The following is a 15,253-nucleotide window of genomic DNA, read 5'->3' as shown; positions in this document are numbered from 1 at the left end:
GCTTACACTGACTTTTTTTGGTTTGGTTTAACTGTTCTTTGCATAGGCTTTTACTTATTTATCACCAAATGACTGTTTATATCTGTACTTTCTTTTTCATTTTATTTTACTGTTTTTCCGTTTATTTACATGCATGTACATTATTTGGGCCACCTTCCTCTCCCTCCCACCTCCGCTTCCAGGCAGAACCTGTTCTACCCTCTTGTTCTCTGATTTTATTGAAGAGAAAACATAAAAGATAAAAGAGAACATAGTGTTTTTGCTATGTCTTGAAGAAATGGACAAATTTCTAGATACCTATGGCCATCCAAAACTGAACCAAGAGGATATTAACCACCTAAAAAGATCTGTAACACATAATGAAACTGAAGCAGCAATAGTCTCCCAAAAAAGAAAAGTCCAGGACCTGATAGATTCTCTGCTGAATTCTACCAATCTTTAAAGAAGAGCTAATATTCCTTAAACTTTTCCATGAAATAGAAAAGAAAGGAACACTGCCTAACTCATTCTATGAAGCCAGTATTACATTCATCCCCAAACCAGATAAGGGCATATCCAAAAAGAACTAGAAGCCAATATCCTTAATGAACATTGATCCAGAAATCCTCAATAAAATAATGGCAAACCAAATCCAACAACATATCAGAAAGATCATTCACCATGACCAAGTTGGCTTCATCCCAGGGATGCAGGGATGGTTCAACATATGCAAATCAATAAATAATGTATCTGTGCTTCTAAGAGAAAAATACTCATTGACCCCAGCCAGTGAGTTTCAACAGAAAGAAAAACTTTTTATAAGATTGTAATGATAATATTTAAAATTAAGTGCTAGTTTTTCTTTATTATATTACTTTGTATTACTACATTTTGTTTAGCTTAAAAGTACTAATATGTTACTGTATTTTTTTCTCCAAACAGATCATTCAATGTCCCAGCCTATTATGGTACAGAGAAGATCTGGACAGGGTTTTCATGGAAACAGTGAAGTAAATGCAATTCTGTCTCCGCGATCTGAAAGTGGAGGCCTTGGCGTGAGCATGGTAGAATATGTATTAAGTTCTTCTCCTGCTGATAAATTGGATTCTCGATATAGGAAGGGAACTTTTGTAAGTATTTTGAATAGGTGAATGTTTGATGTTTTTTGGTAGCTTTTCTTCTACAGCTGAAGGAAATTTTGTTGCTATTTGTACTTTGTTCATTGTCCACCTCATGAAAGACATGAGATAATAGAACCATTGGAAATAATTTATTTTAACCATGTTACAAAAATCAAATAATTTTAAAACATTGTTGCAAATAAAAATGATTTATTCTTAATAGTTCTTGATCTCTAACTAAATAAAACTATTAATTAAATATCTTAATCTAGTTGTGGTGTTACTGCTTTTCCAGCACCGCTATAGTTAAGGTTGCCTTAACCCTTCTGTTATAAATCACCAGTTGTACTCAATTTTTTGGACTTTGCTAAATTAGTTAACAATGAACTTAAAATAAGATTCAATGCCTTTATTGTCTACATGCACTGTAGGTGTAGTTTTAGGGCACCTAATAGTGCTTTTTTTGTGTGTTTTATTAAGTATTCAGAATCAAACAGATTCTTTTTCCTCAGGGCACTAGAGATGCTGAAACAGATGGACCTGAGAAAGGAGATCAAAAAGGCAAGGCTTCTCCATTTGAGGAGGACCAAAACAGAGATCTTAAACAAGGAGATGATGATGATTCTAAAATAAATGGCAGAGGTTTACCAAATGGAATGGATGCCGATTGCAAAGATTTTAAGTAAGCTTTTAACTTTCTCAAGAAGAAAAGCATATTGTCTTAGGGTTTATTATAATCAGTTGGTGTGGTTGATTTAGATTTTTCTTTTTTTTTTCCAATTTAGGTTTACTTTTTTCCTTTGTATCTTGTGTTAATCGGGAGAAAGAAACACTTTATTTCATAAGGAAAATTAATGATTATGAGCCATCAAAAAGAAGTCTTCAAAACAGTATCTACAACAGTACATTCTGTTAAAGGAGTAATGTTAGAGGCTGCCATTACTTTTTGGCTAATGTGATAGTCCAAATTTGAATTTTTTCTTCTGCTACAATTTAGAGGATTACAGATTTAATCTGATTTTTCCCCTCTCCTCGTGGGATTGCTTTTGAGCACCATTCAAATGTAGACTTTTTCTCTTCTATTCCTGTACTTACTCCCTCATTCTCTTTCCCCCTTCCCACTTAATTTTTAATCTTAGAAATCTGTCATAATTACTTTAGGAACAGTGATCTTTCTTAAAATATATGAGTTTATGCTAATACTTAGGTTTGTTCCTTCAAACAGAAACCGAGAAACATTTGAGACTTTAAAAAGTTAGTTTTAAGTTAAGATTTCTTTAAGCTAATAATTTTTTAATTACGTATTTAGGCAGTTAAATGAGTTAGTTTCTTTTAACCTTTAGTATTAAATTAGGTAATGTGGCTGTGTGCATTTATCTATGTATTAGGAAGTTGTTGTTTCATACTGATCCTGTACTTCACACTTCAGTATTCAGATGCTTTAGAACCTTTACCTGAAAATGAACTGTTTCTTTGAGATCTTGTGAACCATGAAATTTTAGATAATAGAGTATAGGTTCATGGTGAGTTACATACTTTTATATTTATTGGCTTTAATTACCAGAGCAGCATAACAATGCTTCATAAAGTGTGCCATTTCCATCCATTCTGAGTGCAAAAAGAGCATCCAAAACCAATAAACCTCTTTTAACAAGAAATAAATTTAATGTTCCAGTTTGTTTTAGAACTTTTTCCTGATTTTGCTCTTCTTTTACTATGTAATCTTAAGTGTTACTGAAAGACATGTACTTAAAACTCAGTTGATTATAAACCTTTCAGATTATATATTTATAATTGAAGTGTTAATACACCATTAACTATAGCAAGAAAATAGCACCACTGATATAGCACAATGATTATTTTCTTATGTGTCCTGCTTTCTGCTGTCTTGAGTTATTTTGTGTAAAAGGTTATACTTTTTCCATTAAAATATGAATATGAACTTTATTAGCATTCTAATTTTATTTCTTTAAGTTTTGAATATGCATTTGAAATTGTTTAAGTATCTTAAGTATATTAGTCACTACTTGACAGTGTAAAAATTTTTTAAAAGAATAACTGGTCATATGGTCTCTGTCAGCATATTATTAATATGAATCTTAACTAATGTATCATCAGTATATAAATTGCTGGAGTAGAGCTGAAATGAGGTAAAGAACTATCATAGGCTTTTTTTTAAGTAGTTGACTTGAAGGAAAATTCTTTTAGTAGTGTTTTCTTCCCATATATTTTGAAAGAAAAATGAACCTTAAAAGTTTTCCCATGCAAGTTAGTTGTGGTTAAAGGGGAAATGACTGAAATCTTCTAACGTTGCAATGAGAGTGGTTGACTGTTAAATAAAATATATGCTCATTTAGGTATCTGGAGGAAAGTTCTTATTATTAGGAATTGCTTTTCATAGTGCTCATGTTAGCAAATTACGCCAATGGAAGAGCACTTGAAGTTAGGGCCAGTTAGATGAATATAACAACTGGCATTAACAGGTAGAACACTCATTGCCATTACTTAATATGATTATGCTTCAATATACTCTGGGGAATTCATGGTTCCCTCAAGCCATAAACCTTTTTTTTTTTTTTTTTGGCTAAGGAAAAGGGGCCTATATAAAATATTTATGTAGGAAAAAAAGACTCTAAATGAGGATTAAAAGTAGTTTAAAATATGAAAGTTATAATGGAGAAAACAATGCTTAAAATTTAGACCAATGTTAATGAGTTTCTTAGGAAAACTAAGGAGGCTATAGTATGATAAAGGTTTTTTGTTTCATTTTGGTTTTTTGTGTGAATGATTTTTCATACTCTATACTTTTTGATAAATGTTACATATTTGCATTTACTTTGGTTTCAGCTTTTAAAAAAGTCAGGAGTTAACCTTTTATCTTTTTCACTGCTGTGTTCTCTCATATCCCATGTTTTATTCCCTTAAATCATGAAAATTATAATAATCTGTGGTCATTTTTTTTTTCCATAAATATTACTAAGCGAGGTGTTAGGGTGAAATTATGTTGTAGAGGACAGCACAACAGTATGTATGATGGGTAGGATTTGGTTTCGAGTCTTTCTGTATTTGCTACTTACTAGCAAATACATACTTCTCATCCATTTCATATAGGATTTGAGACAAAGGTTTCAGGTAATAATAGGCCTATATTAATATAATACCTATTGACTAGTATTTCTTACCTATAAGTTATGTCATTCATATTCAAAAGGTGATTATTAATAGTACTAAAAATACAGAAACTGTGTCAACTTTTAAGAAGTAGTAACATTAAATAGGAAAAAGTGTAATGAATTGGAATTGTTGGAGACCCAGACTCCCTTATTTGCTCTTTGTATTTTAGGACCATTTATTTTTCATGGTCTTCATACTTTCCCTTTTGACTTGCTACTTTTACTCATAATAATTTTTGATTTTCCTTATTTAGTCGTACTCCTGGAAGTCGTCAAGCCTCTCCAACTGAAATAGTTGAGCGCCTTGGCCCCAATACTAATCCCCCAGAAGGATTGGGTCCTCTTCCTAATCCTACAGCTAATAAACCACTTGTTGAAGAATTTTCAAATCCTGAAACTCAGAATCTGGATGCCATGGAACAAGTTGGTCTGGATTCTTTACAGTTTGACTATCCTGGTAATCAGGTACCCATGGATTCTTCAGGAGCTACTGTAGGCCTTTTTGACTACAATTCCCAGCAGCAGGTAAAGCATGGTCCTTTAAAAAGCTCCTTTTAACTGTCTGAAATGCTGTGAGGCACTGACATGGATGATAGAAATTCCTAAACAATTAATGTTTTATTGATAATTATCCTCGCACTTTAGAAAATCTTCAAATAAATTTTAAAACACTTTATTCACAGTAATCTGATTAGAAGTGAAATGTTTTGACACTTTTGTTTTAAATATTTTCCCTGATAGCTCTTTCAGAGGACTAATGCACTAACAGTTCAACAGTTAACTGCAGCTCAGCAGCAGCAATATGCATTAGCAGCAGCTCAGCAGCCACATATAGGTGAGTCTTTATAATTATCTTTTGACTAGGTTGTTAGGAAAATCTTGTTAAAGTGGTTAAATGTTTCATTTTTCATTTATTGGGTTTGTTGATAGTTTGTTACTTTTTGAAGCATCTCATTGAGATGAATTGTAATAGATTATACAACAAGGGTATGGATATTAACTATAGAAAATTATTTCTGATTATTATTTGTGTTGTTGGTTAAATAAAAATATATTACTTGATAAAAGTCACTAGCACATAAGTAATGTTTTTCCCAGTGTGGTGTTGAGAGTCAAATGCCTGGGAATTCAAATGTAGTTACCTCTTATCCAGTCAGAATATTCATTCTTAAAAGTTCATTTTAAAAATTGTTTGGAAATAGTAATTCCAAGGAAATTTCTTAAAAATAGTTTAAGCTATTTGATTTTTGAACTCTAGTCTTTAAAGTGAATTATTATAAGTATTTGGTACAAGCTGGGGTTTGTCTGTTTTTCTTTTTTTGTTCTCCCACCAAGTGCAAACCTTTACAGTTTATTTATGCAGATAAATCTTGATCTAGTAGCTGTTTTATTAGTTTTTTTCCCTCCCAACCTCTGATTCTGACCTTTCCTAGTAGAATGTGAGTGAAATAAGGTGAAGGCAATTTGTTTTTACTTTGTATTTTGAAATAATTATAGATTCATATGAAATTGCAAAGAGAACAGAGTGGTTCCCATATCCCTTTCTCCAGTTGCCTCAATGACTGCTTCTTATATAATTATAGTTCAGCATCAAAACCACTAATATGACATAGGTTTTATATATATGTATGTGTGTGTATATATATATATATATATATATATACATATATATATATATATACACACACACACACACAAATACATATATGTGTATAGTTCTATGTCATTTTATCTGTGCAGATCTGTCTAACTATTTATATCTGATTTTTGGCTAAAGGTTTGTTTCCTGGTTGAAAAGTTGTGCATACTTTTTAACATCAGAATCTGTGGAGGGGGGGATATACAAGACCAAGTTAGTTCTCTTCTCTTAACTTTGCATTGCTCTGTGTCAATTCAGGTCTCATTTTACTTTTGACTAGTCCATACTTATAGTTGTCTCTAATAGCAGCATCCACTCTGACCCTGTTTCTTTTCTCTTTCCTCAGCCCCTTTTATGTGTGTACTAAATCCTTCGTTCTCTTGTTAAAAATGTACTGATTCTTTGTACTATTCATGGAATGCAGCAGTTTTTATTACTTGATACTTTATAATGTGTTCTAATATTTGACAGGCTCTTGTGTTTTGGATTTTTAAAGTTTTCTTGCTTCTTTGCTGTCTTTTGTATGAAATTTAGAATCCTGTGTACGTACAGGAGATCAGGTTAAATAATTTCATTAATTTAGGGAAAATTAGCATCTTTGTGTCATTAAGTAGTCTTACTCAGGACAGAGTGTATCTTTACTTTTGTGCAAGTATGTTTCATTGTCATTTATGAGTGCTTTAAAGTTTCTTGTGTAAGTTTGCATATTTCTTGATAATTTTATTCTTAGGTATATTATTTTTTCTATCTAAACTAGTATCTACAAATAATCTCTTGAATATCATATATTAGAATTTATGAATGACATTTTCTGATCGTTGAATCATCCTTCAATTGTTAGAATAAGAAGTAACTTGCGTATAATTATTTTAGCACATTCTTTCAATTGCTAATGTTTTATTTAGGACTTTGCATTAGTATGTATTTTTAGATGTCGGAGTATATTAACTAACATTGAACTTACTTGATCCTTAAAGATGTGGCAAGACAAAGAATGAACTTTGTGGTACATTGTCATCACAGCTATGTGGGAGGCATAAATAGAAGGGTCAGAGTTCAGGCTAGTCTAGGCAAAAGGGCGAGACCTTGTTTGAAAAATAACTAAAGGCAAAAAAGGATGGGGGTGTGGCTCAAGTGGTAGAACCCCTGCCTAGCAAGGCCAGGGCTCTATCCAAAAAAAAAAGGCTGTGACAGACAACTCTGAAACCATCTAGATAACTAGATGCAAATAAAATAGAAAACCTGAATAAACTGGAAATGTGTCTAAGAAAGCATAATTTGTCAAAACTGAGCTCATAATTATAATCTTAGTTCTATTGATTATAAAATACAATCAATATAAAACTTTCCATTGAGCTTTTGCATTCTTCATATAAAGTGTAAAAGCAGGTCTGCATTTTCATGATTTCAAATTAGGTTAGTTACACTTAAAATGCTCAGTGGTTGTGTGTCTCTTTCAACTGCCTTATTGGTCAGTGTAACTCTTTAGATTCTTCTAGAATGGGAATTGACAAACTTTTTTTTATAAAGAACCAAGTTATATTAAGCTTTGCAATCCATTTTGTTTGTCACAACTAACTACTATATTGCTGTAGCATGAAAGTGGTCATAGGTAATATGTGACTGAGTTACCTTGTTCTGATAAAACTTGACTTACGGTCATATAAATTCAAATTTCATACACTTTCCATCTTTGAACCATTTTAAAATGTTAGAATTGTTCTTAGTTGTATAAAATTAGAAAACTGGCCCATAGAATTGGTCAGAAAGAATAAATACAATATATTTTTTAAATGGACGTCTACACTCAGAGGGAGCAAGAGACAGGAGAGACACAGAGCATCCGCTCATGAACTCAAAGAAAAAGGCAGAATTGTCTAGGTGGTTGAGAATAAAGTCTACAAAAGGGCTAGAAGAAGAATAAACAAAATACCAGAATTGGAGTTTGCCATCTTGATAACCATGTAAGGTAAGAGCCCTCGAGCCACTAATTGAAGACTTGGTTTGGAGGTTTGATTGTATAGAATATCATTGAGGGATCATGATAACATTTGATGGACAGGTGGGACAAGAGAAATTCACAAAAGATAGTGTTTTAAACAAAAATGACAGTGCAAATAAGAGTCAGGGCTGGGTGTGTGGCTCAAGTGGTAGAGCTGAGTAAAAAGTAATAACAATAGAGTTTATACTTAAGATGTATATAAAGAATGTTAAAAATTTATTCAGATCATTAATAGGTTATTAATAGGTTATCATAAGTCATTTAGAAGTCTTGAATCTGCAAAATAATGTGAAAATGAACCATTTCTGGATCCTATAAATAAAAATTATTTTAAAAAATTCTGAGTGGATTACATAACTGACTTGCTATCACTTAGGACTAAATAAACAAGGAAATAAAACCTAGGAAATATCTCAGAATACTGAAATAATCCATAGTAAACAGGGCATGAGAAATTAAAAGCTATAGAGTAGAGTATGGAGTAAGGATATACTGGATTTGTATAGAAAACTACAATTTTTCCTGATCTCTTAAGTAAATGCAGCTACATGCTATTTTGGGAACATTGTGGTGATACCAGTTCTCCCTAAGTCAGTGTATGGATTTAATGTACTCCTGCTCAGAATCCCAACAGGGATTGTTTGGCTGGTTTGTTTGAAACTTAAATTTTTGGTTTTGATGTTTGCCTCAGAAAAGTAAAATTAGAATATTAGTGGAAAACTAAATGGAGGAGGACTTGCTCAACCATATTTTAAAACAATTATTTACAGTGATTAAAACAACGAAGCACTGGTCTTATTACAAGACCAGTGGACAAGAATACTCTTAACTAGGTGTTTGTCTCTGTATGTGTGTTTAGAGTAGAGTGCTGGCATACATTTTTAATTAATTGACTTTTCGAATCAATTACTTAAGAGAGGTTATTTGGAAAATAGCATAGAGATAATTGGTTCTTCTTCCTCTCAGATTGAAATTTTAAATGAGGAAAAACAAAGGTATAAACAATACATTTTGCTTCGAAGATAAAGTGGTTGCTTTTGTTGTTTTAATGTTTTACCTTATCAAATTGACAACTATTTTAAAAGTTTGATAAGGTCTTACTTTGGCAAGAGTGCGTGCATACTGATATACTCTTGATAGGAATATAAATTGGTACAACTTGGCTAGAGGGTAATCTGGAAATAGGGAGTAAGAATTTATGCTTTTGCCTACCTAGATAAGTAAATTTTCAGAAATACAGCATAGTACACAGACCTGTGTAGTTAAAAATCCTAATAGCATTATTTATGGCAAGAGATTTTAAAACATCTAAATGTGTTTCAGTAGTAGACTGGTTAACGTTTCTTTTCTATGATAGAGTATAGTATATGTTAATTTAAAAGAATGAGCTACATGGATTGGTAGAATCAACATAGTAAAAATGTCTGTACTCCCAAAAGTAATCTACATGTTTAATACAATTCCCATCAAAATTCCAATGACACTGAAAAATCTACCGTTAAATTTATATGGAAACACAAGAGGCCACGAATAGCCAAGGCAATACTCTGTCAAAAGAACAACGCTGGAGGTATCACGATACCTGACTTCAAACTATATTACAAAGCAATAACAATAAAAACAACATGGTACTGGCACAAAAACAGACATGAAGACCAGTAGAACAGAATAGAGGACCCAGATATAAAGCCACACAACTATAACCAACTTGTCTTTGACAAAGGTGCTAAAAATATCCTGTGGAGAAAAAGCAGCCTCTTCAGCAAAAACTGCTGGGAAAACTAGTTAGCAGTCTGCAAAAACCTGAAACTAGATCCATGTATATAACCCTATACCAATATTAACTCAAAATGGATCAAGGATCTTAATATCAGACCACAAACTCTAAAGTTGATACATGAAAGAGTAGGAAATACTCTGGAGTTAGTAGGTATAGGTAAGAACTTTCTCAATGGAACCCCAGCAGCACAGCAACTAAGAGATAGCATAGATAAATGGGACTACATAAAACTAAAAAGCTTCTGTTCATCAAAAGAAATGGTCTCTAAACTGAAGAGAACACCCACAGTGTGGGAGAAGATATTTGCCAGCTGCACATCAGACAAAGGACTGATAACCAGAATATATAGGGAACTTAAAAAACTAAATTCTCCCAAAACTAATGAACCAATAAAGAAACGGGCAAGTGAACTAAACAGAACTTTCTCAAAAGAAGAAATTCAAATGGCCAAAAAACACATGAAAAAATGCTCACCATCCCTAGCAATAAAGGAAATGCAAATTAAAACCACACTAAGATTCCACCTCACCCCTGTTAGAATAGCCATCATTAGTGATACCACCACCAACAGGTGTTGGCGAGGGTATAGGGAAAAAGGAACCCTCTTACACTATTGGTGGGAATGTAAACTAGTACAGCCACTCTAGAAAAAAATGTGGAGGCTACTTAAAAAGCTAGACATTAATCTACCATTTGATCCAGCAATACCACTCTTGGGGATATACCCAAAAGACTGTGACACAGGTTACTCCAGAGGCACCTGCACACCCATGTTTATTGCAGCACTATTCACAATAGCCAAGTTATGGAAACAGCCAAGATGCCCCACCACTGACGAATGGATCAAGAAAATGTGGTATCTATACACAATGGAATTTTATACAGCCATGAAGAAGAACGAAATGTTATCATTTGCTGGTAAATGGATGGAATTGGAGAACATCATTCTGAGTGAGGTTAGCCTGACCCAAAAGACCAAAACTCTTATGTTCCCCTCATATGCGGACATTAGATCAAGGACAAACACAACAAGGGGATTGGACTTTGAGCACATGATAAAAGCGAGAGCACACAAGGGAGATACGAGGATAGGTAAGACACCTAAAAAATTAGCTAGCATTTGTTGCCCTCAATGCAGAGAAACTAAAGCAGATACCTTAAAAGCAACTGAGGCCAATAGGAGAAGGGGACCAGGAATAGAGAAAAGGTTAGATCAAAAACAGTTAACCTAGAAGGTAACACAGATGCACAGGAAATTAATGGAAGTCAACTCCCTGTATAGCTATTCTTATCTCAACTAGCAAAAACCCTTGTTCCTTCCTATTTTGCTTCTACTCTCTCTTCAACAAAATTAGTGATAAAGGCAAAATAGTTTCTGCCGGGTATCGAGGAGGTGAGGGGGAGAGGGAGAGGGATAGGGGGTGGGGGCAGGGGGGAAAAATGACCCAAGCATTGTATGCACATATGAATAATAAAAAAATAAAAATTTAAAAAAAGAATGAGCTAAGATTGTGTCTGTTGACATAGATCTATGATTAGTTGTTAGGGTGGAAAAAGCATATTAAAATACCATTATAGACTAGAATATAAAATACATGAGTGTATATGCATTTAAGAATTGAGAAGGATATAATAAAGGACTTTTATTTTCTAGTTTATATACGTCAATAATATTTTAACTGTTTAAAACACTTTTTTCATGATAAAACCATAAAATATTTTTTAAAAAGCATATGTCCTAGATTTTTAGTAGTATAAGTAGAATATGTGTTCTAATACATAATTTTCTGTTCTTGTAATAAAGAAATTCATGATAGATGAGCCAGAGAGAATCTTGAAACCTTTGACCTAGGGAGTAGTTCAAAATGACTTTTAAATGTAAGGATTTCACTAAACTTACAGTTTAATTCTTGATTCCTTTGTAAAAAGCAGATTTTTTAAATGACTGTATGGTGTCTGGATGTGAAATCAATGTGCAGGTTATGGCCTATATATTTTTTAGTTAAATGGGCTATAGGAAGTAATAAGTAGAAATATTGCATGCAATACAATATTACCCAGAGCATTTCTGCTGGACTTGTTTGTGGCATATACTCTTATGTGTGTGTAGACTATAGGTAGTGTGAAATGTATTTCATATATTGTGGCTCAAAGTGAAAAATTTTGAAAGCTAACATAATATTGTTTCAAAGTAGAAGTTTCAGAATCTTCATTTTAAAGCCTAGATTTTAAGATTTATTTTCCTTTTGGGTACCTTTTAAAGATTACTTTATGTTTAGCTACTTTTACACTCATATTCCTCCATGTCCACCATCTTTTAGATTTGGTCCCTTGGATCTTTAACTTTAAATACATCATTATTCATTATTTCCTTACTTTGGCACTGGTTTTACTTACTTTCCAGACGAGATAACCGTGTAAACACTTTTTCAGTAACAAGTGCAAGGTCTATACGGTGATGCTTCAATAATCAAGAATCAAGAGTTTTTTTCCTTTTACTAAGAGTACTTACTGCAAATGTACACTTTAAAATCTTCTTAGCTTTTACTAAATCCATACGGGAATATATTAGATGCAGAAGTGGGTTTAAATTCACTCTTCTTTAAACTTCTATGTTTCACTGTTGCCTTGAGGGCAAAATCCAAACTACTTAGTGTGAACCAAGAAGCTCTTCATGAGTCTTCATTCTGATTATAGCTCCAGTTTTATTTTATTTACTCTATACATTGTTCCATCTTATCATTCCTTTCAAAAGTTTACTAGATATCCCTCCTCTCTCTGAATTAGCACTTATATTCTAATTGCTAATTGACTTTTTTTCTCATTGAATGGAGTGCTTTCTAAGAGCAGATCCTCCTTCCTCACTATTAAATTCCTCATAGTATGAGTTAATATATATTAAGCTCATAGTATGGCTTAACAAAGATTGAAAAAGAAATTACTATTGAATTACTGTGTGCTGATGATATACAGCCATTTCATATTTAATATTGGATTTAATTCTCAAAAATTCCTACAGGACAGCTGCTGATAACCCCTGTTTCCTAAATGAAAAGCTTTATAGAGTCAGTCAGAATTACTTAGTAAAAACTTGAACTGTTAATCATACTCTGCCCCCCACCAGATTCAGAATAGAGATATTTTTATCTAATGAAGAAAATAATACTTCACATTTTTATTCATTATTTTTCCCCCTTTTAAATATAGCTGGTGTATTCTCAGCAGGCCTTGCTCCAGCTGCATTTGTGCCAAATCCATATATTATTAGTGCTGCTCCTCCAGGGACCGATCCGTATACTGCAGCAGGATTGGCTGCAGCAGCAACATTAGCAGGTAATTTATTATTCATCCTCATTCTGTGCTATGGATTAGTTTAATTTTTTGTTTAAGCTTTTTTTAATTTTATCTATTTGAGCAGTTTGGAATTCCTAGGGAAAACTAAAACATTGTCAAGAGATGTACTGAAGTTTTTAGGGAGTTAATTCCTATTTTTCTAGTGTAATGCAACAGGGAAACATCAAAGCAGTAACTCTTCCTAAGGGGATTTGAACTCAGGACCTCACACTTTGCTAGGCAAGAGCTCTACCACTGGAGCCATGCCCACAGTTCCAGAGCAGTGTCTTTTTCCTCCCTCTATGTTCCTTGTTTACATTTCCATTTTGTAGATTTAGAGGTGTTATGCTGTTGACCACGCCATCTCCATTTTAATAACCAATCCCAATACAGAGACAATGCAAAGTAAAATTACTTTTCAGAAAATAAACTAGAGATAGGTAGTTTGAATACTGAGATTGAGTAGAGTATAAAGAGCTTCAGAAATTTGGGGAGAATGCATGTCTAGAAAGTTTCTTGAGCATTGTTCAAATGTACAAATAAATAGGTAGGGTAGAGTTGGAAAGAACTTACTGAAAATTGTCAAAAACAAAGCTCTCTTTTATTACTTATTTAAGTAATGGAGAGTTGTGTGCTAGTCAGGTACAGTCTTACTGAGCAAAGCAATTTATAACATTGTGAAAGTTTGTCTTGACTTGAGTCAACTAGAGACAGAAATGAGTGTTAGGTAAGGTTTATGTTGGTTAAAGATGCAAGAATGGGCTGCTATCAGCCTTGGAAGTTTGATTCACTGAAGTGAGTCTGCTGGTGGGCTGACTTTGAAAACTCAAAGCTGTCACTGTTTCTTTTTTAGCTTTCTGAGATATCACTGAAGTGATGTCACTAACCTAGAAAGTATTAAGTTCACTTCTGGTACTTATTTATTATGACTATTGAATGATTCATCTTTTCCTAGGAGTTTGGAAACTTTCAAACTCAAGATCTTATTTTTAAAAAGCGAGAGAAAAAAGTTAATTTCAAATTCTTGTTTGATATCATAGCTGGTAGACGAAAACTAACTTGTCAGTCATTAGCTTTTGGTGTAGAAATCTACTCTGTGATTCTGTGCTTTTCACTGATATTAGTATGTAAAATGCTGGTATATTATGCATTTGAAGAACTATTTACCTATGGGACTAAAAGAAGCAGCCTTTAAGTGGTCATTTGGTTTGGGTATAAGCCATTCTACACATTGTGGAGCTAGGTTTTCTAGCACCGTTGCTGTGCAGTAGAAATGCAGTATGAGCCAAGAAATGTAATTGAAATTTTTCTGGTAGCCATAATAAAATTAAAGAACAGATTCATTTCATTAATGTGTTTGCTTTAGTCCAACATATGCAAAATATTATCATTTCATGATGTGGCCAGTATTTTTTAAATTAATAAATCTTAGACATCTCTTCTCCCCCCACCTCCAATTTTCTTTTTCTTTGTTTCTTTTTTCATGCTAAGACTTGAAAATCCTGTGTGGATTATACTCTTTCAGCACATCTTAATTTGGGCAATGCACAAGTGGCTTCTAGTCACATTGGGTAGTGAGGTCCTTGGTGGATATGTGACTTACTTTGCTTTAACAATGTATACTTTCTTCATAAATTCTTTCCAGTGTTTTAGTAGTCCTCTCTATAACTTGTGCTTACTTCACTGTCTTTAGAAGTACATTTTGCCTTTACGTTTACAAAGCTTTTTTAATTTTAGTGATTTGATCAGTTATGCTAAGCTTTTTCTTCCAAAACAGGTGAAACTAAGAGTTTGGTATTTTAGGATATAGAAATTAAATGCCATAAAATTTAACTGGTAAGATATTAGAGTGTTGTATCAGTCAAAAATCGTGACATTGTGTTCATTGCTTTAGTTACTTACTATGTGTAATCCCATTTACTCTACAGGAATTAAATACTACCTTGACAAAGTTGAGTAGGAACAATTAATTTTGTTTTTCTTAGTTTGCTTTCTTACCTCTATTTTCCTCTGTGCTTATATCATGTAGTTTTCGACTCAAGTCTGATTTTCCTAACTGCATAAACCCTGATGTCTCATTTGTTTTCATGTAACTTACTTTTTGTAAGAATTGTGACTGTGTTTCAAATATGAAGAATTGTACAGTTTTATTGTGTCTGATGTTCCCTGAATATGTTACTTTGTTTGTACTAGACCCATAAACTAGTACTGAGTACATGTTCAATA

At 33.0% G+C, this 15,253-nt stretch overlaps 1 protein-coding gene across 13 annotated transcripts in view; it reads left to right on the top strand.

Annotated features, from left to right (window-relative positions):
- The window catches only part of Pum2 (pumilio RNA binding family member 2), an 84,147-nt gene that overhangs the window by 31,908 nt on the left and 36,986 nt on the right, over nucleotides 1-15,253 (top strand). For 12 of the 13 annotated variants that reach the window (XM_074049236.1, XM_020156622.2, XM_074049243.1 and 9 more), the window contains 5 exons: nucleotides 922-1,109; nucleotides 1,613-1,782; nucleotides 4,528-4,798; nucleotides 5,015-5,108; nucleotides 12,902-13,027. In XM_074049236.1, coding sequence (XP_073905337.1) covers nucleotides 922-1,109; nucleotides 1,613-1,782; nucleotides 4,528-4,798; nucleotides 5,015-5,108; nucleotides 12,902-13,027 — 849 coding nt within the window. The remainder of the gene's footprint in view (nucleotides 1-921; nucleotides 1,110-1,612; nucleotides 1,783-4,527; nucleotides 4,799-5,014; nucleotides 5,109-12,901; nucleotides 13,028-15,253) is intronic. The other variant, XM_074049239.1, reaches the window with a different exon arrangement.

This window comes from Castor canadensis, chromosome 12, assembly GCF_047511655.1.
Source record: "Castor canadensis chromosome 12, mCasCan1.hap1v2, whole genome shotgun sequence".
NCBI classification, from domain to species: Eukaryota; Metazoa; Chordata; class Mammalia; order Rodentia; family Castoridae; genus Castor; species Castor canadensis.
This window is presented reverse-complemented; position numbering and strand designations above follow the sequence as displayed.